General features: G+C 35.4%; 1 protein-coding gene across 1 annotated transcript in view; it reads right to left on the bottom strand.

Annotated features, from left to right (window-relative positions):
• The window catches only part of LOC134532196 (46 kDa FK506-binding nuclear protein-like), a 50,529-nt gene that overhangs the window by 1,459 nt on the left and 22,690 nt on the right, over positions 1-26,380 (bottom strand). Inside the window, exons 5-8 of the mRNA XM_063368615.1 lie at positions 23,465-23,620; positions 22,046-22,239; positions 16,435-16,632; positions 3,771-3,949 (exon numbers count right to left, since the gene is read on the bottom strand). Coding sequence (XP_063224685.1) covers positions 3,771-3,949; positions 16,435-16,632; positions 22,046-22,239; positions 23,465-23,620 — 727 coding nt within the window. The remainder of the gene's footprint in view (positions 1-3,770; positions 3,950-16,434; positions 16,633-22,045; positions 22,240-23,464; positions 23,621-26,380) is intronic.

Genomic DNA, 26,380 nt, shown 5'->3' with positions numbered 1-26,380 from the left:
ACAATTGAGAAATAAAGTAAAAACTAGAACACGCACACAATTCTATGTAATTCATTTGAGTTGTGTTACCTAATTTCTGAGCATGTCAGCATGCGCACAGAAGGTTAAATTCTGGAATATGGCCCACAAGTTAGGTTACAGACGTGGCACAACAGTGCAGTTCTAATTCATCATCCAATGCCATCTTGGAATACCACCTTAAACATAGCTAAACTACCCAACCGACCGTTCTCACAATAAACACAAAGGACATAAAATTATTCTCAAAAATTTCTGCAACTACTCTATCTAAATGTTTTTGTTTAGAACTAGAGCTGGGCGGGATCCCGATTTTTCGGGAAATTTCGGGAATGAATTTTTCCCAAAATTATTCAGGAAAGTAATATTTCCCGAAAATGTATATTGATAATTTTTCTGATAAAATCACTGCGTAACCTATCTTTAGGTGTCTTCGTAACGGAACATAAGTTTTCTGTGATTACAGTAGAACCTCATTTTTACGTACCTGAGATATACGAATTTGCGTAATTAACGTATTTTTTTACTGGCACCGTCATTTTCCCTATAGTTTTAATGCATTATTTTCCCGTTTAATGCAAAGTATTTCCTGCAATTAATGTTGCATTAGCGCTCCATTTTATAGCTAACCGTGACACAAGTTTAGACGGAACAATAAAAGTAAAGCGAATTGTGTAAACTGTATTTAGTTTACTTTACTACGTGCGTTTGTGGCCACAGCGATTTCTCAGCTTCGTTTGCGATTGTAAACATTTTTTTGTGCCACTTGCCAAGGTGTACCATACGGCCATGAGTAAAACGTTTGGTGATGTGAACGTTCAAAGTCTTGTAAATATGGCGTCTTCGTGCATGTTCGGTGATGTTCGTTTTAACGAATAAGAAATATTGCGGAAAGACGTTGGCGACACTGATGTATATTACATCGAAATGTATTTGAACGTTCATAAATTTGGTGTTTAGGACAAACGACGGTGAAAACAAAGATAGGCGTTGAGAGAAACTGTGGTGAAATGTTATTTCTAAATATTTACATATCGTAAAGTTTGTCACCGATGCTGTTCCACACACAAAGCCGAGCGCCAGAGATTCAGGTTCCTTTCTCTACAGAACAAGATATTCAATGTATTTTACTCCGGTTTTAAACGCATTGTGATATTATCTGTGTTGGCGAGTATTTTAGTGTGAAGTTGTTTACATAAGGTGTGTGTGTTTACGCGTGAATTTCATCATGGAAAGTCGCCACACCAAATTAAAAACTCCTATCTGGTCTTTTTACCAAAAAATGCCAGATAATGTGTCTGCACAGTGTAAACAATGCAAAAAGGTTTTAAAAACCAATTTTGGTAGCACATCTGGGTTGCTTCGACATCTGATGCAACATCCAAATTTGAAAAAAGAACTTGAACAGATAGAAGCAACACGGAAAGGCGGAAATATTGGGGAAAAAACTTTAGAACCAACAAAGAAGCAACTTTGCTTAGACGAAGCTTACAAATGGCCTTCAACACATGAAAGGGCCATTTCACTGACGAACTGTATTGGGGAATGGATAGCTGATGCTATGTTGCCATACAGTACAGTGGAAAATCATAAATTTCAAAGAGTCCTTAAAATAGCTCAACCACTTTATTCAGTGCCATCTCGTAACACTTTTTCAAGAAGAGTAATACCTGAACTGTACAACAAAACAAAGGCAAAAATGTCTGAACATATTGCCAATGCAATAAGTTTATCCAAAATTGCTTCTTTATCATTCACTTGTGATTTGTGGACATCTGCTAGCAACGAAGCATTCATGTCGCTGACATGTCATTTTATTGAAGATTTCGACATGAAGAAGTACTGTTTAGGGTGTTACAGCTTTCCTGGTGGACACACTGGTGAAGCAATTAGTGAGAAACTAGTAGAGTGCTTCAATGAATGGGACTTAGAAAATGCAGGGGACAAAGTGGACATGTACATTGTGAGTGATAATGGACGAAACCTTAAGTTGGGACTTTCACTATGCAAACTTAAGTTTACGCAGCTGCAGTGCTTTGCACATACACTGCAGCTTGTATTGCAAGATGCTGTTAAAGTAACATGTGAGATCAAAGAGGTACTGAAAAAGTCACGTTCGATTGTTGGACGATACAAACACAGTGCGCGAGCAACTGAACAGTTGCATCGAATTCAAGAAGAACTAGATCTGCCGGTACTAAACTTAATTCAAGACTGTCAGACAAGATGGAATTCAGAGTTTTTAATGCTGAAGAGATTGTTTGACAACAAGATACCTCTTTCTCGTCACTTACCAACACTGAACATGGAAAATCTGCAGTTGAGTGAATGGAACCTTATTGACTCTTACATTAATATATTGCAACCATTGTATGATGCTACAACCCAACTTTGTGGTGAACGTTCACCATCAGCATCAATGGTCATTCCGGTCATTTTTTCTCTAAAAAATTGTCTGAAGGCCTACATCAACACCAATGCAAAACAGGGATGGGAGTTTGCAAATGAGGTACTTCTGGCTCTCCAAGCACGATTTCCATGCTACGATCGAAAAGAGCCATACTATACTGCAATGTTAGTAGACCCGAGGTTTAAGGCTGTTGTAATTCCAACGGAAGAAAAACTTTTGGCACGTAACCACCTGGATAAAAAAGTAAAAGAAATCACACAGGCAACGGCACAACCAGGTATTGTTTAATTTATTTGTAGGCCTAGTTATTTTATTTATACAAAAGCCACTATAGCATTGTGTAAGAATGTGGTGTTTCTTTTTCTTTCAGTAACAACTGCAGGTACCCGTGAGTTGGCACAGAGTTCTACTTTTCTCTGGAGTGTTTTTGACGAACTTGCTGAGAGCGAATCAAGTAACCAGATCATGTCATCAGAAACTGATTGCTATTTCAGTATGCCTGTTATACAAAGAAGTGATGATCCCCTAAAGTGGTGGAGAGAAAAAGGAAAAGATGCGTTCCCTAACGTGTGTAAAGTTGCAATGCAGTATTTAGGCATCCCTGCAACAGAAACAGCAAGTGAACGTGTGTTTTCTTCTGCTGGGAACATTGTATCCCCCAAGCGTATGTCCCTTTCCTCAGAACATACAGAGGAACTGGTGTTCATACACGAAAATGGAGGCATTTCATAGTATTGTTTATTTTTCAAAATTTTTATTTTAATTCTATGGCTTTTAAAAGTTAAAATGATATGGTTTTGATAGCCCATTTTTGAAATAAATAAATTTGCTTGGATACATATTGCACTTTTAAATAATTCCCGTTCCCGTCCCGTTTCCCAAGGGAAATCATAGCTTCCCGCCCGAATTTTTCCCGAACCAAAATTACCTATCCCGTACAGCCCTATTTAGAACTTTACTCGACTAACAAATTGTGTGTGTAATCGACTTGACTATAAGTAAGATATGATTACTGAACTTGGCTCGACTCAACCCAAAAATGTGCATTCTTCCTTCAGCAATCATAATGTCAAAATATAAAACTTAGTGCAGAATGAAATCTATTGCAGAGAACATTTCAGGCAAGAAACATTTATGTAAAAGAGTTGAACACAAAATTGGACCTTAAAATTTTTTATAATAATGAATACACACACACACACACACAATGTGTATAAAATCAAACACAGTACTATCAAGATATATATACATTTTTTTTCACCCTTTGGAAATGCACACAAAAAATATCTTAATCAAGTCTTAGAAATGTATTTATAGCTGTAAATTGAAAAATTACACTTACGCCATTTGTGGAGGAATGACGATCTTCCTTTTCCCACCAACTTTCATTCCTGGAATGCCAATGTCCCATCCGCGTATTACTTCGTTACTTCCCAACCTGAACTTGAAACCAGTACCTTGATTTACAGCGTCAAACTGCTTGTTGTTTTGTTTTAACCTTCCCGTGTAAAAAACTGTCACCTATACACAAAATTAGTACACATTAAATTGAATATAAATATTTAAAAAACTTGATTACTTTCAGGCACCAACAAAAACAACACATCTTAATCTGATTAATCTGTATCTGAGAAGTATAGATGTAAGGCTGTCCATGAAAATACATAATGTCATACATGTTGCGTAGTGGCATCCTTCAATCAAGACAACACTATTGAAATACATGCACAATAAAAATTCATCAAACATTTCTAAAACATTTTACTAAGTGTTGAAGCAGGTACATTACATCCACTTTTATAAGAATTCACATACGTACTGTTTACATTTTTCAAGAGCAAAGGAAACAATGTAACCAAATACAGGCTTTAATAAATAAAAGATTAAATTTGTTAGTGCCGGTACATTTCTCAGAGCCGCAGAAAAGGTTATTAAATATAGCAGTGCGATTCCAGGTAATTTCTTTTATATCATAACCACCAATTTCGAACATTCCAGAAATGTTATTGAATTTTTGAAGTTATACGTACTTCTTTACACATATCATGAAAAAAAGACAAGTAAATTTTTACTATGTGCGTGCACCATGCAAAAAATGAGAAATTAAATAAAAGAATTTCTCAAACCCTTAAATTCAAAATATTATGTTATACTTATCCCAATATTACGTGTGTAATTATATTTGCCCAATTTCAAAGCTGTTAACATAAGATACTCATAATGAACTCTTTTCTAATATACATATATAAGTGCGGTTATGGATATGAGAAAGTTAGGGATGGTGATTTTTAGTTTTTGCTAAATAGATGCTAAAATATGCTAAATTATATTTTTTCTGCTATAAAATATTAAATCTTGACTATTCCGAGATAAATGCAAAATCAAGGTAAAAAACGTAGATTTGTCTTCACTCTACACAATTTATTTACCGATTGTATTTTGTTTCAGTTCAGTATCAAAAGAAACCATCATTTTATGGCGTATTCAGCACAAGTATCTTATTGTCACGTCATTCACAACTACTATTGTTCGTAAATATTGAATGTAGAATGGCCATCCGTGCCTCGCGATTGTAAACAAAGCAAAGAACAACTAGCTGGAAGATTGTCCATCATCTTGCAGAGTACAAGTTTTTAGGCCACCATATTGCGACATCTCTACTTCGTTGCGCTAACAATTGTGCCGCGTTCTTGTGTAGTCTGTAGAATGTTGCGTGTTTACAAATACGTGCATACTGGTGAATGTGTTGTATACTGTTATTTCTCGAGGTAAAAATGGGACGAAACGTCATTTCCATTCCCAATTGCATAAATGAATAGAAAAGTGAAGTTATAGTAAAGTGATACGAATATTTTAATGCACAATTTTAATTTATGTAATCGCGATCTGGAATGGAAAAAAAAAAAAAATTCACCGAGAAGTCGGTTGAAGGAAAAAAGTCTGTAAAACGGCAAGCAACGGTTTCTTTTTTAAAAATATAAATTTTTTTCAGTAATGTAAAATGAGAGAATTGGCTAAATTGTGTTTTTTTAAATGCTACAAAATGCCAAATTTCAAATTAAAAATGCTAAATGTCATTATTTTAAATGCTATAAATCACAATCTCTAGAGATAGTATATACAAAAGTAATTAAATGAAATATTTTATATTTTTATATTTTAAAACTTGTGCTATGTATTACAATACTGCAACTTTTTATGTAATCAAACATCAGCTAAAGATAAAGTTAGCTAACTCACACATTACAAGTAAATGTTAGATTACTTCCTTAATATACTCTGTAAACTCTTTGAACAGTTATTACTTTCATGCAGGACTACCCATTGAGAAGCTAATGTAAATTTGCATTCATCATGAGAATAGGTGTCAGCCTCAAATGTACACACGGTTTACGGGGATAAATATACTTCACGTAACTCAGGGATAGGGCGGACGAAGCTCTGGTGTCACAGGACCCCTGGTGCTGTTCTTTGCCAGGTCAGGATAGACGCCAACCCGCTGTATAGAAAAAAAAAACTACGACTATGACTCAGCAGAATGTGGGAAGGTTGGAACGATGCTCTCCTCTGCCAGGTTGGGCTGCAAATTGCTATAAAGGGTTCGTCTCACCCATGGCGACATATGTAAAAACTAGAGATGTACGAACCTGCAAATTTTTAAGTCGAGTCGAGTCGAATTTTACAATAATTAGTTCGAGTCGATTCAAGTCTGAATTTTTATTTGAATCTTTGACACTTAAGTCGAGCTTGAATATTTGCACTTTATTGCTAAGAGTCCTTGATGGTTGTCTTGTTATATCATGGCCCACTTAATCAAATATATTTAAAATACAAGTATTAATACAAATAATTCATTTAGGTTAAATTCTTAACTGATATAATACAATTCAATAATTGAGGTATAGAGCATAGAATAAAAGTATTTTCGGAATTTTTAAATTTTATTTAACAAATATCGCCCAACTGTGAAAATTAAAAAATTCGATATCTCCTAAAGTATTTGGAATTTCTTATATCCGCCGGCTTTAATGAAAAGAGGAATTTAAAGAGCATATAATAAAAGTATTTTCATATTTTTAACATTTTTTTCCCCGCAAATACCGCTCAACTACATATTTACCTTATTTTGAACCGAACGAGTTAGCTGCGGCCTGTAGCATTCACGAGTTAATAAAAAACATTGAATATAATTTAGGCTTGTTGGCGCGAAGGTTAGGGTTTCACACAATCATTAGAACATTTTCGAAAACTTTCACTTATGGGAAGTGTAAGGCCGTGCTACAATTGGCGCAACATTACAATAAACGTTCCCATAACAAATATAATACATTTAAAGATTATTGCTACAACACTAACGCCGTTACGTTGCCGGCCAATAGTAAGCTGGCACTTCCAACCAATACATGATTTTGTATTTGTATTGAATAGTTACACTTTATAAAATAATTTATACTTCATAATTAATTTTAACTTGCCACTTAACTTGGATAGCAAACAATTATACAAAACGCAATCTCGCCGAACGTAATAGTGTAAACAAACACGGAAAAAAAATTCATGTTCGCCAACCTATACTTCCTAAAATAAAAATTAGTCGAGCAAAGTTTTTTTAAATGCCATTTCGTGATTGGTGGCGTATCAGTCGCAAACATGCGCACAAATATAACGCTACCGTTAATTTATTATTGTAACGTTGCGCCGATTGTAGCACGGATTTACTAAAAAAAAGTAATATTTCTGCCGATATTATGATTATAAAATTTAATTCGTGTTTTATTTATTAAAAATGTGTTCGTCTTCTTTGCTATGTGGTCACACATGTTAAGTTGGCAATATGTAAAACTAAAATATAAATAATATGGCCGATTGTCGTCATTGTTTGTAAGTACGTGTTTCGGTCTTACGTACGTAATTTTTAGTGTCGGCCGAAGTCACGTAAGGAGATATTAAGAATTTATTGTAATTCAATTTTATTATATTTTATCATCGAGTTTTACCCGAATTTCCTTTCGAGTTTCGCCCCGTCGAGTAAAATAAACTCGAATTCCAAGCCGAGCCGAGCTGATGCTACTCGCTCGACTCGACTCGAATTTTCGAGTCTCGGCCCATCACTAGTAAAAACTGCTCTGCTTAGACTGGTATCTTGAAACACACGATGACGGACATCAACCCTCATAATGTATTAAAAGAGGGCTTTTATATTAATGATTTAAGAAACTTTTGGTGCTATATTATTTCAACATATACTGTATTTACTCGCATATAGGTCGCGGTAATTTTACCAGATTTGATGGGGGAAAAATGAAGTGCGACTTATATGTGAAGAAAAATATTTTAAAATTTTTGAGGAATTTTTTTTGCAATACAGTAGAATCCCGCCGATGCGACCCCCCTCTGATGCGCCCATTCCGTTTATACGGCCGTTTTTTGTGAAACCGTGAAAAATTCGAGCAGAGAAAGTCGAAAATTTGAGTAAAATCGGCTGAAAAACAAGTCTGTTACACTTTGTTGGGCGCTATGTGTTCACGTTTATCTTGGCGAGAGCTGTACTGTAAGCAGGCAGGCATACAAAAGACGGCTAAAAATATATACCACCCCTCTAGACTGTCCACGCGGCAGTGTCTAGCCAAGCTCGGCGCGTCCACTATCGCACGAAAAGCCACTGTGGTAGCTTCTGCGAGAGCATAAGAAACTTGTCCGGCCAGGCTGGCGGTAGCGGCGGCTTGACGTCATACGTGACGTGACGCTTACCTCTCCCATCCCCTGCTAATTCTTCAAGGCTCATCCCTCCCAGAGCCACAAACCATGTAAAAACACCCTCCCCCCCTTTTCCAACTAACATTTCAACACATTTCCTCCCTTATTTCAACCTTCTGCTTGAGAAACTGTCAGCATCCTCCTCCCCTCCCACACCGCGTGCGACTAAAGCCAGGTTGTATAGTCCATTATCGGTAAAATAAATATTTTTATGGGCTTATACGACTGTCCTTCGCCGTTAATAAATACTTTATAAGTTTAAGTTATTATGATACAATTTGTTTATTAGTCACACAGCAGTTTCTGCTGAAAAATCACTAATACCTCAAATTGTATTGAATAGAAAAATTTAGCAGGGCCGTAATATATTTATTTTACTGCATAGTTACTTTTCCATCTGCATTCGAACGTGTTTTTTTTTCTTTTTTTTTTTACGCTGTGAAGGGTCGTGGAAAAGATAATTGCTTGAGCTGTCAAAATAAACATCCCTGACGGCAAAGGCGGGAGCGCATCCTGTCGGTCTGTCGCTGTGATTATCTACTCCAAAAATATGTCACAGCATTTCAGGATAGCATTGTTCTTATATCTTTCGTTTATAGCAGAATGTATTCTACCTGATCCACACAAGTTCCTTCGCCACGTTTTGAACGAAAATAAATACCAGCCGGCTAGCATAGCCAAACTCGGGTGACGTGAATTTACTTAGCGTTAGTATTTATCGGAACCCATAACGAAAACACCTGTATATATAAAAAATCATAACAGGCCTTTTTTATTCATAATTAAATTTACTACAACTTTTATTCTGTGCTTTTTTTCAATACAAAGCACTGTTTTCGAGTTATAGTCTACAATTAAGACATTTTAAGAAGTCAGGAATCTAACTTGACTTCAATTTTCTATATTCGGTTATTACGAGTACTTGTTGTTACAACAATTTATTACGCCATTATCAGCTCTCGTAGTAGCGGAATTTTACAGTACCCGTTAACTCTTTCGTGCACGGCATGCCGGCCGTTCACGTCATTAAATTACCGGTGCGACCTATATGGGGGTAATCTTAAATACCAAATTCAAGACCTCAAATTATGGGTGCGACCTATATGCGATGGCGACCTATTTGCGAGTAAATACGGTAAGTAGGTCCTGGAAAATTTTGGTGTTTTCAGTATGCAAAAAGCTGTACTTTGAAATTAGAAAAGCGGTGGTTTAAAGTCAGTATTTTTGTTATGCAATGGAAATTTTACCAGTATTTTAAATGTTGACTAAATTTTGCAGTTATTGAATATAATAGTTTACATATTTAATAAACAATCCATGTATACTAGGAATAGACTAATATGCATAATAACAGCCAATTAAATCCAAAACAGTTACAAAAAAATGAAATTTTAAAAAAATTCTTATGTACAAACTATAGAAAACAGTGTTAAAGCAGAGTACTTTACAATCTTTTATACTTCAAAACACATTTCACTTAGTAATTGTAAATTTTCCTGAGAGAGGCCTTGGCGATGATCAGAAAGAACAGTGTAATACTTTGAAGAGAAAAAAACCTTTCGCTGTCTGCATTTGCACACGGAAGCCAGATGGACTTAAGTGTACCTTTTGCAAATTCTGAATGGTTTAAAGACAGTCCCATTAAAACTGACACAATATGTACAGCCACATGCTTAGCCGACTTTATAGTTGTTTGTCAATGGAATCTTTTCTTTCCCATGAAACTTTAAGTTACAAAATTTGCACATCACTGTGCTATTGTCAGTACAATAAAACCCATGTTTCTGATACTTATATGTAGAGTCCCGTAAAAATGGTTTTATTTTTCCTTAAATTTCGTTTTGAAAAAATCAAATTTCGGTTTTATTTCGCTGTTTTGGTTTTTCATGTTTACTTTAACTTTTGAGAATGGTTTTATGACCTACAAGTTTTGCTTGGCTAAATAATAGTGGCACGGCGTATACTCGTATACTGCACTCTAAAGTCAACACTATTGGCAAATAAAAATTGTAGGCTTGAAACAGCTCGGCACGGCCCGGTGCCGCCTAGCGCGCTGCCTCGGCACGGCCCGGTGTCGCCTAGCGCGCTGCCTCGGCACGGCATGTCTCAACTTAGTATTCTTTTAATATTTCTTGCTGCTGTTCTTTGTCCCGTTGACGCCGTATTCACTTGCTTTGCGGTCGTATTGCATTTGCTGAGAAGTGTAGTTACGGCAGTTAAAGGTCACTGATTTTGCTTATCAATCGGCGTAGTGTCATGTGTTCATGTTTACGAGTAGTAGAGGTGTAAAAGTAACGAAAAAAAGTGTACCCGTATGTATTCGTTACTATAACAATTAGTACTCGTTACTATCGTGTCGCTACGTTACTCGTTACTTCTGATACCGCATAACATGCAATGTTAAGGTGGGTCTACACTATATAACAAAAACATGTTATATTTGTAACATGTTATACAACAAGTTATACAACTTGTTTCATAACATGTTACATAACAAGTTATATAATAAGTTATATAACAAGTAATACAACTTGTTTCATAACATGTTACATGTTTTTAAATATGTATACCAGTGTGGACAAACGGCCAACATGTTATACAACAAGTTATTTAACTTCCTTTGATCTTTACCGACACTGCATGGGAAACATATAACTTGTTTTATAACACTTATTTTGTTATAAAACATGGTGTTATATAACATTTTTCTTCACGTTTTCATAACAAGTTATATAACTTTGTTGTGTAACTTGTAATATAATTTTCATTCTTTTCATTTTGTAACATGTTGTATAACTTTGTAATATAACATTTTATAACTTGTTTTGTTACACAGTGTAGACCCACCTTTATGTTGCAGCAACGAATCGAGTCGTATTGCGTACGCGTACAGTATGACGTCACGTAAATAATAATAAATAGAATATAAACAATTAACAATATTTGATAATTAACAGTTTTTGTTAACCAAGAAACAATTAAATCTCATTAGAGCGGTTTTATTATATTATCTCTTTTAAGATAAAAACAACAAAAAACGTGAAAATACGCGATAATAAATAACAAAAACATACATATTTCTAATTTGTAAAAAATACTTTCTTATAAACAGTAAAAAACTTGGACGACAAATTTCCATATTATACTTAATAAACAAACATCGTTCTTTGTAACGTAAATTCATCGAATATGCGCGCGCATGCGTAAAACATACGAAAAATGCGAGTAACGAAATCCAGCCGTGTGTAACGTTTCGTTACTCGATACTAGATGGCGCACCCGTTACTCAGTCAGTACCGAATACATACGGTTTGCTACACCTACAGCTCTAACGAGTAGGTTGCCAAGCCAGTCAAACGTAGTTGAAAGCATGAGGTTGTTAACTGTTCAACATGAAAGGAAGAATTAAAATTTTATATTTCTCTACAAGATTAATGTGTAAATACAGCGGGTTGAAAATCATGGCAGCTATATTGTGTTGAAAACATCGCCGGTATTTTTTATTAACTTTGTGTTGATGCTCAGGTACATTTTTCTCTTTTTAATTAGTTTATGATTGCAATTACTGCTTTCGTTTCAAATTGTAATGATTACGTGACGGGAATACTGTAAATCATTATTTACTTTCATTACTACAAAGCGGCCATGTTGAAACTTAGAAAAATGGCGATGTGCCGTCAACGTCGTGTTTACTTGTTTTTCGCGATGTCTTGCATGGGTGGTCTAATTCATTATTATCAGTTTTATTTCTCGATGCTGTGCGATTTCGGTGTTTTGTCGCGAATTAAGGTAAATTGCGGTGTTATTTCGCGATATCGCGATTCGCGAAATTTCCGTGTCTCTACTTATATGCTCGGTCTCGAGCACTCAAAGTATTACAGTAGAACCCTGTTATAATGTTCCTGCATATAATGTTTTCCTGCTTATAATGTCATATTTTTAAAGTCCCAATATTTCCCCCATAAAGACAATGTATTTATTTCCTGCATATAATGTTCATAAATAGTGTAATTTCCTGCTTATAATGTTTGCTTTCTAACATTCAATAAATGGGGAAAAAATGTTTTAAAACCAAATTATTCCAACACTTACCATAAAAAGTTTCCTTTATGTATGTTTATGTTTACAATCACTGCCATACAATACATGAAGTTTGTTAAAATACAATTTTATGCAATATACTGAAGGTACACAATGTTCGTAGTTACGTGTCAGTTGGCACCCTTAGTCAACTCTTCTCTTCCTTGCCATTCCAGTGGGTATTCAGATGCACGTACATAGTCCTACGATATTTAATTTGCCAACCATTGAACGAGGGCATAAGTAATCGTGTTTTCTATTGCTTACAAATAATTTTTTTTTTTTTATTCATACGTAGGAATCCCAAAATTAAACATTTTCAGGTGGCGAAGGAGTAGACGTTCTCACTCTTAATGTTGTCATCATGAATCGTGAGACAATTTTACAAAAAATGTGGCAGTGTATCTTTAAAGACAAACAAAATTTAACCAGGGAACAAGACGAAGTTGAAAAATTGTTGGCTTGTTTCAGAAAATTCATGTATCAAGTATACTACTATCTTTGGTTTTAACATTAAAGTTGTTTACATAGCTTGGTGAGTCCATTGGTACAAAGCTCGAACATTGTTGAGTGCTAAATTGAGATTTCCTGCTTATAACGTTTTCCTGCTTATAATGTTTTTTTCTTGTGCTCCCTTGAAAAACATTATAACAGGGTTCTACTGTATTCGGCATTTTCAAAGTCTAGACAGAAATATGTTGCAACATACTACATACAGGCTGTTACGAAAACAATCAACTAAACTTGACGCGCGAATAAATATCAGCAGTGGTATGCCACTACGTTGGGAATGATGTCGCGGCTCGTGATGTCAACAGATGCTGGCTGCATGATAGTCACGCATGCCCGCACACTACCAGTCTCGCTGCGCAGACTAATTTCGTATCTGCAAAATCATTATTTGTTTATTCTCTTGCTATTTACGAATTTACATAAAATTAGTGGTGCACCGATGCGGATACCGATGAATCGTAATCGGCAATTATGGGTACTTACCGATTAATCGTAATCGGCGATTATCTTAACGATTACTTTGCCGATTATCTACGTCCCGGCGTAATTAAGTAGGTTTTTACCGTGTAATATTTTGTTACACATTTTAGGATGAAATACGGTAATATTTGTATATATTACAAAATTCATATAACTCCGTCATATCAAGATTACAGATATTTCGTTAAGTTTAATAAATCTCATTGCCTCGAACAATAAAAAATACATTTTTCCTCTTCCTACACGTTTATTTAAGTTTCGTCTTTTGTTCTGTCTTTTGTTTAGTGGCCTTGTACATTACCTATAGCCAGAGATGAAAAATAGATGGCACGCAATCAAAATACCACAAGCAGTTGCAGTGGATTCTATGAGAATCGATCTTTTCGAGTCGTAGTAGCGGTTCAAAATCATGGTCCCGATACCTTTCAGAGTTTATCACTGCGTTTTACAAACTTGTTATGGGAGTCTTTGGTAACATTATCCGTTGTTGTGTTATTTGTATGTGACGTGAAAAATGAAAAAGTATTTATAATTTTATACATTCAGTCAACATTAATAAAATCACATGTGCTACAATTGGTTTTGAGTCATTTTTATATAATTATAGTGAGATGGCGACTAGGGAGAAAAAAAGTGAAGTGTGGAAACATTTTTCTATAAACTCAAGTGAACAAAATATAGCAACATTTTACATTGTTAAACGGTAATTTCTCGATGCAACCTTAAGTGATAGTCGATAATAATGCTAGTTTTCCGCAACAAAAACTTACCCACTGTAAATTACAATTATTAGACAGTAGTTCAAGTTGTTTACAATAACAAATATAAATAGAAGTTAATTTAATTTACACTTTGCAATGACTTAATAGTGTATTTTATATATTTTTATACTGTTATTATAACTGTATTCTCAATTTTACCTCATCTTGTTATTAAATTCACATGGGAATAAAAATTTTTGTGTGCATTATTATTATTACACTTAAAAAAATGTCTTCATTATAATCGGTAACTGAATCGGTATCTGCCGATTATTGCTCTCATAATCGGTAATTGAATCGGTAATCGGTAAAGTCATATCGGTGCACCACTACATAAAATAAACAACTACGGTAAGATAAATTCATTAGCCGCTAACATACGTGTTTAGCTTTACACAAAACAAAACTTCTCACAGTCTGGGAAATGTATGATCTTCGTTAAGGAAGCATTCGCTTACGTGTAGGCATGTGCGAGAAAGACTTTTTTGAATTCGAGACGAGATCGAGAAAGCAATTTAAAAATTCTCGAGAATCGAGTCGAGATCGAGAAATCTGTACTTTAGTTAACAGGATAATATGATCCAAAAAAGTAAAACTCAATAATCTGACAAACATACATAATTATTCAATAATTTTATCAAGTATCCACAATTGCAATTGCAATTACAACTTTACCTTTACACTCAAGTTTATTTGCCTACTGTCGTATGTAAACATACGTTATTGACTCCATAGTCTATACAGTTTCCTTGAGCCATGGACGGTACTTGATCATGAAAGTCTGAACATTCGCCACTATCGATATGTCACTATCGATACGGACCTTAATTTAAAAATCATGTTGCTTGTTATATACTGCTGGCCGTGTGTATAACCTAAGGCCATAAAACAAAATGCAATCGCGGAAGAATTCTGCAGTCATGTTTATATTTTTATTTTTTACCGTACCGTTTTACGTTGATACTTGATATTGATACCGAAAATGATTTATTTTTAATGTTGGTTTTATTAACGGAAAATAATCATTTTCTTCTGTAATTTAATGTGATAACCACAGCACAATTCATTGTTTACGTTTACCGTTTCATGTAGTGACTTGTGAACGGAAGTTGTTCGTTTTTAACTTTTTAATAATTTATCGTGTATACTAGCGTAACAAGTATATTTTATTTTATTCGATCTACGTTACGTTGAAGATATGTTAATTATTTCAACACGCAACACAAAATGCTGCCTCAATATATTATATTACCTAACCTATTTCTTGTTTACAAAATTCTCGAAAATTCCGAGCCAAATAAATTATCTCGAGACGAGATCGAGAAAATTTCTGTCTCGACTCGTTCTCGATGATGCCGAGACTCGCACATCACTACTTACGTGAGAAGTTAGTAGAAGCTATGTTGGCTAACCTGGACAAACCAGGTTTGTTTTGTTTACATTTTACCGTATATGACGCAACTTGGATAAATACAAGATATTAGGTTATTCTTTTGCTTTGATATAATATTTTATACACTTTTCGCATAATACAATAAACGCGTTCTCATATCCGGCCAAGTGTGCACGGTAGTTTACGAAAAATAAAAATAATATGATGCCGAATTCTAGAGTGCAAAAGTTTGAGTTTGCTTGCATTCAATAAATACGGTATTGGCATAATGGAGTGGAGGAACGGGGGGTTGCCACTTGAACAAACCCCGGCGCACAAATGAGAAGAAACTTAGTGCGAACTATACCCCGAGATCAATTTTGAGCATCAAAACCATACACGAACACGGCTTATGTAAAAATAAGGTAATTATGCTGAAACACAAGACTTGGGTTAAAGGATACTTTAACCTTGCATGAGTATTAGTGATCTGCAAATAATGGTACTTTTCGGGGATATATTTGCAGTGTAATATAGAAATGTTGTGGTTTTCGCGAATGTACTTACTTTTTGAGTTTTCATGCGAAATTCGCAAAATTCGCGATAGCGAAAAATTCCAAGCCCTACATATAAGGCAGAAAAACATTTTAAGCAATATCATTTTGAAAAGGTTTGGATGTATTAGGAACCAGATGTTGCTGTGATAGGAAATACCTTGCTGTACATTGTGTGTTCAGTTAAATCTGAAAGTAGCAACTGAGAGGTCTTGCCCAAGAATCACATTCCAAAACCAATGATTAAACACAAGAATGTATGGTAAATATCACAAAAGCAAAATCACAAAAATTTCCAATTTCTTTAAAAGAAATTTATCTACAAATAAACAAAAAAATCTTATGGCAATAATAATGTTGCAGCCAAATAAATAAATAGTGTATACGTGGAATAACATGACAATGAAACTTACAACATGACAATCTCTTTACATAGTATGGCAGTAATCGGAAGAACCTAACACGCACTCAAATGACATGACTACTTACGTAACTCCCTTGCTTTGCCACAGGCCCATTTCCAATCTTGCTCTCTTCAATGACAACCCCACCTGCCAACTGCTGCTTCGGAGTCTTAGCAGGGGTGATGTTAGCACCGGGATTCTTGCCTTGTACTGGCGTGTTGGAGGCACTGTCACCTTTGTTTTTGTTTTTCTTCTTCTTGCCCGACTTTTCACCTGGGGTGCCCTGACAGAAAACAAAGAAACTTGTTAACTCAATTGTGTATCACACACAAAAAATTGTGCCTTACAATCCTAGTAAACCTGCAACATATTTACCAACCATATTCTGAAAAAGTAGATCCAATCTTTTTACAATAAAGCCACAAATTAATTTGTGGTAAATAAATATTTTTTACACCTGCTGAAATTTTTCATTCCAGAAATTTTGAATTTTGGTGATTTTCCAGCGAAAATTCTGCTGTGTGTCTAATAAACAAAGTGTATGAGTGCATGGTTTTTTTTTTTTTTAAATTTTAATGTATGATGTAGTAATGTGTCAGTTCTTCCTTTTTTCTGGTTATCTGTTCTAAGTTAACCACCAAACAATTTCCATTCCCACCTCAGATAAAGAATGTCATGATAGATGGCATGTTTATTTTTAATATGACTTTAGAGTGCCCCACTTTACCATTATTCCACCACAAACAAGTCACCTAACACCTATATAGTACAGGTGCTTCATGTTAACTGGATGGCTTCAATAGCTCAGAACTTACATTCTGCGGTGGAGCAAAATCTAGTAATACATATAATAACTGTTTTTTTTTATAGCTGAATCAATATTTAATTTAGGATCATAAAAATGGCTTGAGAAAAATTTAATATCAGTCTGCAAAAGAATAAGTTAACAAAGGTATGTTAAAAAATACACATATACACACACACACCCCCACACACAGTATATATATCTCCAGATTAAAGGAAAGTGAGGACGTATGCATTGGTCACCACCAAAAATTTATGTCCCTCTAAATCAGCATTTTACCGAATGTCTACCGATTTTCACCAGGAAAGGTTTAGCTGTTAAGCTTTCCACGCTACTGTGGTAATGGGATTTTATTTACGGTTCTCCTTGCGGTATAGTTTGCTGAGAACAGGGACCAACCCATTACTAGACTGATGCCCCAACAACTAATACAGTATTAATGGTAAATGGCTGTCGCATGGGCCTTAAAAATAGTTATATTTTACCAGGAATGGACTTAAAACATTGTGGTCTTTGGCTTTGGTCGCACATGTGGTGTTGGAGGGGAGGGGGGGAGGATGACTGTTTCTTGTGCAGAAGGTTTTAAGTGGAAAGGGGGGGGGGGAAGAGACAAAATTGTTTGTGTCTGAGAGGGACTAGCTTTGGCCTTGAAGAATGTAAACCAGGACAGAAGGGTCAAACAGTACACAATAATGCCATCGCTGCCAACAGCACGCGCCATCCTGGCCGTACGAGTTTCGTACCCGCCCACCTACACTGCAACATTTATAAAAGGAATGTCCAATTTTTTTATAGGAACATAACTTAAAAGTATTAAAACCCACACCAAATATACGCTGTGCGTTAAAAAATAACATGTGATAATTTTTTCCCCAATTTTTTTTCCTGATTTTTTAAAATTTGTTGTTATAATTTCAGATGTTTCCAAGATTCCTGAGAATGCATTTGTGAAATAGCTACCTTCGTTAATTCCAGGTTTGTAAAATCAGGGAGCTAGTTTATTTTACATTCTTTTCTCCCTATGTATTTGTTAAGTGACGTGAAAAATCTTTTTAGTGGGATTCCAATTCTTATTCTTATTTTTACTAATAAAATTTTATAATTGTATATAAGAATAATTTCATACTCATATTCATATTAAATTTAAAAAAAAATTATATTAGCACTGCCCTAAAAATCACATTACAAAAAAATTAACTACAAAAAACTAGAAATCAATGAAAAAGCTAGTAATCATTAAGACCACAGGGTAGATACACTGTGACAGCAAACAAAACACAAAGGCAAGGGACAGTAAAAGCTATTTAATCCCTATGTCCAGGACCACGGACATGCTGGATTATGAAATGTCAACATACATAGAATACTAAAACAATTAATAAATAAACGTTCAACGACTTGATAAAATACAGTACACTCCCTATTTAACGCGGTTGTCGGGGGACATAACTTTTACCCGCGTTGTTGCATAACCGCGATGTTTCGATGTGATTAAGGTCAAAAGGCATAAAACACCGCCTGTGTTCTAATAGGTCGGCAAGCACGCACAGTATAGACGGCCCGCCGTTGTGCGGACTTTGCATCCGCAGTTTTCACTAAACGCGGGTGAAAAAATAAAAATAATAAATTTTAAAGATAAATATTAAATGTTGAATTGTTTTTATTTTTCCGCGTGCCGCGCACAGTTTGTCGCACGGCCTACGAGCGCGCCACACGCCGCCATACACACGTGCGGCACACAAGCTGCTGCCAGTCTCGTGGTGTCAGCCACAGTATCTGCTTCGTCAGTGTCCGTAACAAAGTAAGTGCAGTGTGTGCGGTTACACACGATTCTGTGGTCGAAGTCTTCTAAAAAGAAAGGCCGTAGTGATAATTCAAACCGAATATGATTCGCAAAGTACCGAGTTTGATTGACAAAATAAAAATTCTATATTTACTTACAGATAGCTTGTCTTTTGCAGAAGTAGGCCGCAGATACAGGAAAAAACTATTCGAGCATTCGTACAATAAAAAATAAAGAATCGTCTATCGTGCCAAGTGGTTAAACTTTATTATCCATGCTTACAGTAAATTATAAATGGTCACGTGTGGGAAACAAAAATTGCGCCAATTTAATTTTAGCGCAATCAGTGACACTATTAAAAACAGTGTTAAACTATGTCTTTACTTATTTCACCAAACACTGTGTCGAGTTGCTGAGTGTGTGTGGCTCGGATCGGCAAGTGTTATATTCCCCAGCCTCTGGTTAAAGGTCGGGAGACCGCTACACATAAACATTTCCGGGAATTGTTTACTACCTCACGGCAAAAGTGGTACAGTATGGTTCACGTAAGTATTGGACCACTGGGAATTCCTGGGCAAAGATTAAAAATACGCTAGCTGATTTACTTTACCATTTAATGTTAAAACATTATACCAAAGTAAAAAGATGAACGTGTATAATACAATGAATTACCCAATAATATTACGTCTGTAGGTTTAAGTTGTAACAAAACATTTATATACAGATGTCCAGTAAAGTACCAATTAAGATTCTGGAGTGGAATTTTAAACACCGGACTACCTGATTTTGCCTTGTACGCAGGGACGCTGCTCAGTCAAGTGACTCATGCTCTGCCTGTGTGCTGCGTGAACACATTCCCTCCCCCACGCCCCCTGGTCCAGTTTCTGCCCGCTCTAATCTCTACCTCTCTCCATATTCTCGGCTTGCCTCTCCCTATCCAGCGCTTGCCGACAACCAAGCCTATCCAACATCAATCCCCAGCCGAGTCACGCTGGATAATGTCGCTGGACGGTGGGCTTTATCAGGTCCCCTGCTTCATTTGTGAGATAAAGCGACGTTAAGAACTAGTCTTTCAGAAAATATCACTGGGCTGGATTGGACCATAATTTGAAAACCCTACAAGATAGAGGAATAATGTACGGAGATATCTTGTTTAGAATTTCACTGCGGACATTTTCTACGCCTAGGCTTTTTTCTGCCCGATGCTTAGTTTGTTAGTTACAACGCAAAATTATCCTAATCGGCTATCAACCATTTATTCCATTATTATTCATTTCTGACTGGGGGACATGGTTTGACCCGCGATATACCCGATTCCGCGATCAATCGGGGCGCGATATACCGGGAGTTTACTGTATGTGAAATTATACCCTTGAAAAATATTATCATAGTTTGGGGTTTCATCGATTGGACTTCTTGTTGAATAATTAATTTATTAAAATAAAGAACCCCTACAATGTAAATTGATGCTTTGTACAGGCATATACAACATCTCCCATCGCCAAAAGAAGTCCAAACATATGAGTTGTTCTGAATTTTTAACAAGCGGCCAGCAGAAAGTTCATTTTTAGTCACCTGTTGCAAACATTTAAATTTTTTTTATTGAACTTATAACTTGAATTTACTAGCAACATATGTACCAAATGAGAAGATATCATAGAAGTGGTTCAATGTAATGGTAGTGAAAAACTAAGCTTGAGCAACAAATAATTAAGATTTGGCTAAATGTGCGCACAAAATCAATTTTCATAAGCTTTTAATGAATGCTTATTCAAATTTTTATTAAAATAAAATTCATTTAAGAAGCAACACCATACAAGAGCTATTTCCAAATTTTGGGCCCAAATAAAAGGACGAACAAGGAATCGTGTCTAGTTTTCAGCAAGCTGGCACTTTCAGTCGCTTGTTGCTAGAAAATATGAAGTTCCACCACAAAAACGTAAGATGTTGTTAGTGACATATATGCCGAACCAAATTTTATGAAAGACAGAAATTTTTATTGTCTTATTATCCAACTTTTTTCACCAAGTAAAGCACAGGTTTTAGCATTACACATGCAAAGTTATGTATTTTTTTTTATATATTTCTGAAAATAAAATTGAAATATAATTAAAATTTGTTTTAGTAGATGACTTCTCACAAATAAATAAGCTAAAGAGGAAAAGCCTCGAATGTCTATGTCCGAATATCAACGTGAGTGCCTCACATGATTATTTGGAACTCGAGCATAGCCTTAAAGGTGGGAATGGAAGGGTAAGTGAGAAATCAGTTAAATCAATGAAGCGCCTTGTGTGTACCACATTGTCACACGCGGACTTATCTTCCAGGCAGGAGGCAACACTAGTAGTGTTATCAGATTCGTTCTAAACCACCACAACTTCAGATTTTGAAATTAACAAATTTAAATACTTTTTTTCAAATGTACTGTGTGATATAAAGAGTAGCTACAATAAAACTTTAAATTTAATCACTGTAATCTACAGAAAAAAAAATTTCAATTAAATTTAAAGCTGCCTTTCATTTTCGACAGGATTTGAACTGCATGAATCCCTCCCAAAAATACAAACAAGAGTGACAGTATTAATTTCATATCACTGAACATGCTGAAACAAAGCAGCCGGATCAAAGAAAGCCACTAATAGAATTATGAATCCTATTCAACGATTGAAGACACATCATGTGTAACGTTTGTGTTGCCATGCACAGTACAAAGAGTAATGTATTACATTTGTGACATCACTACCAATTGGCGGTAAAGTAGAAATAAATACTACATTCAATATATTGAAATGGTCGTTTTTGAAATTTGTTTGTGTTACAAATCTATGACATCATATGATGCTAACACAAATGGTGTCAATGAACTTATGAAATAAGTCTATTTTATACCAAACATCATTATTCCACAAAAATATTTAAATAGATAAACTACAAAACAAATAAATATTTGCAGTAATTTTTAAAAGAATATAGCAGCGAAACACTGCTACGATATTAGTAATAATTATAATCATTATCCTCATCCTCATCATCCTTATAATCATGTTGTTTTCTAGACAATCTGTAAAAATCTCTAATGCACACCAGAATAATGTTTGTTGGACATACATTTATATTTCCTGCAAGGGGGGTCTTTTCCTTTTTGAGAACTGATACTGGTGTTTGCTTTGGAGACTTCTTGTCACCCTTCTGTGATCCTGGCGTCGCTAGCTTCTCCTTGCCTTCATGCTTCTTGTGGAACGGAGTTGACCCGGCTGTCGAAAACGAAGTGGTGCTAGTGTTCTTGGCTATCCCTGAGGTAGCTGAAAAGGATGGCGGGCAAAAACTACAATTTTAATGTCAAATATGAACCTAAAATGACCTAGCAAATAGTAGCAAATAGTTGAGTCAAACTGCAACAGCTAATAATGCAAAAATAAATTTAATTTTTTTTACACCATAGGGTTGCGCAAACACTGCTCTTATTTAAATTAATGAAAATGAAATGATAGTTGAACTTTTAAATGAAAACAAATCCTTCGTTAAGATTCACCTCTTAACAAAATATTTTGCTCTTTCCTCAATAGCTATTCGCTTCCTTCACTGGATAATTATTTACGATGACATCCCAAGTGTTCAGCAAACATTTACATTTCACCATCCTGCACATCAACAGCACCTCTGGAGAGAAAATCCAGAAGATTTCAGGGCTAGTTTCCCTTGCGCCACTAAGATGCGCTAGTGGCAAATCATGGCAGACATTCACTTAGTAAACAACAGTTGAATATTATGTCAACAGGTTAAATAATCTTTCTAATATTATTTTCATGATTTTTAAATTCTTATTACAACTGAAATATATCTCCTATTTCAATAACATTATTTTGTAACTCAGAAATGTTGGTAGCATCTACATAGGGAAAAAAAAAAATGTTATGCCAAGGTCTATTATGTAAACAATGGGATACGTGAATTTTAAATCTAATTTTAGATTGTTTTATCTCTAAATTTATTTTACATTTATTTGAATGTACTTCAAATATATTTTGATACATATTAGTAACGTAAATTAATTTTAACGGGAGTAGTGTCTTCATTAAAACGGTGGTCAGCAAGTCACTTACCTGTTTGGAAAACATTATTTTGATTAAAATACTCTCTTATGAAAAAAAAAAAAAAAGTATTTGACTAGCGCTGATTTGATGTGTTTTACTGGAACAAATTAGGGCATTACTTTGAGGGTAGGTGTTACAGTGTTTGTCTAGATAAGATGTAAAAATTCTAATTAGTCCAAACCTCAAATTAACGTTCTGTATTTACTTTTTCTCGCAATATAAGTTAAGTTTATTTATATTTAAAACATTGGAAAAAAAAATTCCTAAATTTACACTGCCTGAAAAACATATATTCTGCTATTAATACTATATCAAAACAACAATCAAATAACAAAAAAAAACTTAAAGGTAGAGTTTTCTATTACAGCAGCAATTGCAACTGATAGTATTGATGTTCCAAACAAAGTGATATTTTATGTCAAGATGTACAAACCTTTATCACTGTCCTCCTCTTCACTATCTTCCTCTTCTTCATCCTCTTCATCCAACTCTAAGTTATCATCATCATCACTTTCTTCTTCATCCCCACTACCCAATTCAACCTCATCACTGTCATCTTCCAAGTCAGAAGTGGGAAAATCTGATTCATCTAGAAATAAATCATTAATGTCTAACGACAGGGTTGGCAAAAAAACAAGGTTTAAAAAAAAAAACAATATTTTTTATTCAAACCAGCTTTTTTTAAACATTAGTTGTTTTGGTTCTCAGCATGTTCAAATGAAAGCCATACAAATCCTGCTTTCTGCCACTTATGTTTAACCCAGACATCAAATAACTGAAGTCCAGCAAATCTGCACATCTGACTGGGATAACCACAGAAAAAGGAAGGGAAGGGGAGTAGAGGGGAGGGAAGGGGAGTAGAGGGGAGGGAAGGGGAGGGAAGGGGAGGGAAGGGGAGGGAAGAGGGGCGGGGCGGGGCAAGGCACGGCAAGGAGAGGCAAGGGAGGCAAGGCAAGGCAAGGCAAGGCAAGGCAAGGCAAAGGAAAAGGAAGGAAGGAAGGAAGGGTGGGTGTTGGCTGGTCTATTTTTAGATTTACCCCTCCGCCGACTTAGGAGGGGAAGCAACTGGTGCCCTCAAGAGAAAGAGAGAGGGAGAGAGAGAGAGCGCATGTAACTGTCGTAACAACGAAGGTCTCGTAGTATCCCGTAGTATCCCGTACTCGTAATAATGAGGTTCCACCGTATTTTGGAAAGGCAGTTGGTAGCACTGAATTTCAAAACATTCAGGGTTCCCACCATCTTGTTTCAGTAAATTTCCCTGAGTTTTCCCTGTCCTATAATATATTTTCCCTGTGCTAAATTAAAAAAAATAATGCAATAAACTAATCACATTAAGAACAATTTTACATAATATACAGGCATACCTATGCTACTAACATAAAGGTAACGCACACCGAAAATAATAGGGCCACATCTCAAAAAAAAATTCTACTTAAAGATATCAAATATATATAGATACAAGATATAAAGATATAAGATATAAAAAAAGGTTGATTAATTTTATAGAAACAGTGCCGACATTATGCACTTGCTGAGGCTAAGAATGAACTTTCAATTATTCACTCTCTTGTAAAATACCTGTAAAATTCAGTTTTTTTTAGATGTGGCCCTATTATTCTCGGTGTGCAGTATTATCAGCTATTTTATTACCTGCTAAATTGCTGTGAACATTTAGACATATATAGGCCTAATGTTATACCTAGGGACAGGAACTTTTCGGTGAGTAAAATTAGTGAAAAGCGGTGAGCAAAAATGCCAAAAGCGGTGAGAAAAAATGCCAAAAGCGGTGAGGAAAAAAAAGCGGCGAAATGTATCTACGCGTACCTTTTTTAAGAAAAAGTTAAATGAATTCAGTAATGAATAATCAAAATGTTTAGAACTAATATTTAGAAGTGAAAAACCCTTGAAACTTAAAAGTAGCTACTCTTCCAGAATGTCAAAACTTTTGGGTTTAGAGGGAAGGTTTGTCAATAAAATATATTCCTAACTCAGGTAGTATGCTAGGCCAAAAAGTTAGGTTTCTTTAGTTTTAGGTTTGGTTGGATTTATATTTGGTAAGTTTAGCTTAGGTTAGTTTTAAAATGCCCATTTCCAAATAGCTTAAATTGGGTTTGGTTTTGAGAGCTTCTAAATTTAAGCCACTCCATGATTACAGATATTGATGTAGGCATAAATACAAAACTTCCAACATATTTCTTCATCCAGCTTAAAATACTGGGGTCCTGAAATTTATGAAGTAGGATGTTCGCTTTGAGGAACACCTCAGTGGTCTCCATAGCAAAACGATGCGCTTAATGTTTTTTTTTTTTTTGCTTGCTGCGCACAAACACCACTAGTATGCTGCAGTGCTACAGTAGCGGGGGAAGAAATGTGTGACTTTTTGTGCTTTTCACTGCTTATGTGCTTAAAAATTGACCACAATGCCGAAATACCACAACGCCAAACGTACAATAACGCAGAATACCATCACGTCGAATGTCAAAATTGACCACAACGCCGACAGCTAGAAAACTGCTGTGTACCATAACGCTGAAATAACAACTGAATGAATTTGTGTGTGTTTCTTAAATGTACCTTAATGCCGAAATACCACAATCAATCCTAACCTTACCTAACCTAGCGTAATATAACCTAACCATACTTAACCTAGCTTATCCTAACATAACCTAGTCAAACCTAACCTAATCTAACCTTTGTGGAAGTCCTGGAATGACATTTTTCGGCTTTTATGTAATTCGGCGTTGTGGTACACAGCAATTTTCTAGCGTGCCGGCGTTGTGGTCAATTTGGCATTCGGCGTTATTGTACGTTTGGCGTTGTGGTATTTCGGCGTTGTGGTGCGCCCCCAATTGAGTCTCTACGGTCCCAACTGACTCTGCAATTACAGTATTTACAAAATAAAACTGCCTTATCTGTCGAATAGAGACCACCAGAAGAAAATTCTTAGGCCCTATCTAGTGCGTTTATGTCATACTTCGTTCAGTTACCGCAACGAATAGCCACCAAATAATAATAAATGCACGCATGTGCAGTAACCTAACAACCGAAGGAAAAAAATCACATACATCCATCAATTTGTTTGTTGCAGTTTAAAATTGCCTAAAGTATTTTATGGTTAAGTAAATTATGAAGAAAAAACACTTGTAATAATTTTCGTTGATATCAAAATTTACGCGTTCTGAACGCGGTATCGTTTTTATCTACCGAACACGCTTGATTGTATGATTAAACAACAATTGATTGTTCGTAAACGTTCATGTTCTTTCTCGCATTCTCGTACTGCTACGTTGGTAACACGTTTATTGAGAAACGCGTTTTGTTTTGATAACTTCATGGCACGAGAAACAAA

The sequence above is a fragment of the Bacillus rossius genome, chromosome 1 (genome assembly GCF_032445375.1).
Source record: "Bacillus rossius redtenbacheri isolate Brsri chromosome 1, Brsri_v3, whole genome shotgun sequence".
NCBI classification, from domain to species: domain Eukaryota; kingdom Metazoa; phylum Arthropoda; class Insecta; order Phasmatodea; family Bacillidae; genus Bacillus; species Bacillus rossius.
Note: the sequence above shows the minus strand (reverse complement) of the source record. Positions and strands in the feature narration are given on the sequence as shown.